At 38.4% G+C, this 1,238-nt stretch overlaps 1 protein-coding gene across 1 annotated transcript in view; it reads right to left on the reverse strand.

Moving 5' to 3' along the window:
- The window catches only part of LOC101853167 (sodium-coupled monocarboxylate transporter 2), a 13,143-nt gene that overhangs the window by 11,234 nt on the left and 671 nt on the right, over positions 1 to 1,238 (reverse strand). The window contains exon 2 of the mRNA XM_013083352.2: positions 1,127 to 1,206. Within this exon, the coding sequence (XP_012938806.2) occupies positions 1,127 to 1,206 (80 nt within the window). The remainder of the gene's footprint in view (positions 1 to 1,126; positions 1,207 to 1,238) is intronic.

Consider the following 1,238-nt stretch of genomic DNA (forward strand, 5'->3'; position numbering starts at 1 on the left):
TCATCATCATCATCATCATCATCATCATCATCATCATCATCATCATCATCATCTTCATCATCATCTTCATCATCGTCATCATCATCATCACCATCATTGTATCGGGGTTAGGGTGTGGAAGGAAATTGCATAATCTTAACAATCTATTTTTACCTAAGCACAAGACACTGACAATGATCTACTTTTCCACTTTGATTTCGCTTAATGAACTATTAACACACAAGTTGCAACACGAATGAAAGTTAAGGTGATCATTAAAAATGTCTTGAACATCTGGTTGAATAATTAGTAGACTAATATTAGTTATTATTGGGTTTTTTCTCAAACTTCGTTGTGGAAAATGCAGCATGGAAATAATTATTATAGTGAAATGTTCAATAAACGGAACATGCAAAAGACTTCAAATACACAATATTGTTATATAATCTCGCCTGAAAAGTGCTTGTAATTCCAAGTCGGTAGAAGAATGGTATGAAGACAAAGGCGGTGGACAACATGGCGAAAATCATGGCGACAGCAGTATATGCAAACATCGTGTTGAAGACATACATTTCTGAAAGTAGAATCCATTGAAAAGACACATACTATTATTATGAGGAAACGGCCTTATCGAACGTTGAGAAACCGTCTGCGCAAGGTATACAATACAAACTGTATGTAACAAATCAGTATGTGTATTAACTTAAACAAATGTAAGTAGCCATGTTTACAATATTATGAAATCGTCCAGGGTTTGCGGGGGGTGATGTCATCAGAGAAACTATCGAAAGAGTAATATTTGAACATTTTTAAAGAAACAACTGATTTAAAAGTGTCGTCGGTGGCCTAGTGTTCAGGCTACCAGGGTCGTAATCGTGAGTTTGTGGGTTCAAGGGGTCGAGTGTCAGACGGCTCGACGTTGTGCCCTTGGGAACGACACTTTACACGAATTTCCCATTTGGCTCGGTCCATAAGGAAATGAACGTTCAAGTCGGAGGTTCCCGCCTCTTAAATAACCTATTAGTTGTGATAGGGGCGTAAAACCTAAGAAAAAGAAAACCCCGAAATTACCTCTCTAATGGACAAGAATCAAATTTCGAAACGACTCATTGTAATCGTCTGTTACATTATTATTATAACAACTCACCTGCCGGGTTGCCTAAGATGGTGATAGCAGACAGAAAAGTCACAGACAATGACAGGGCGACAGGGACAACAGACATCGACCTGAAAATATTGACCACAGAGTGGGTGGGATG

The sequence above is a fragment of the Aplysia californica genome, unplaced genomic scaffold, assembly GCF_000002075.1.
Source record: "Aplysia californica isolate F4 #8 unplaced genomic scaffold, AplCal3.0 scaffold00227, whole genome shotgun sequence".
Lineage (NCBI taxonomy): Eukaryota > Metazoa > Mollusca > Gastropoda > Aplysiida > Aplysiidae > Aplysia > Aplysia californica.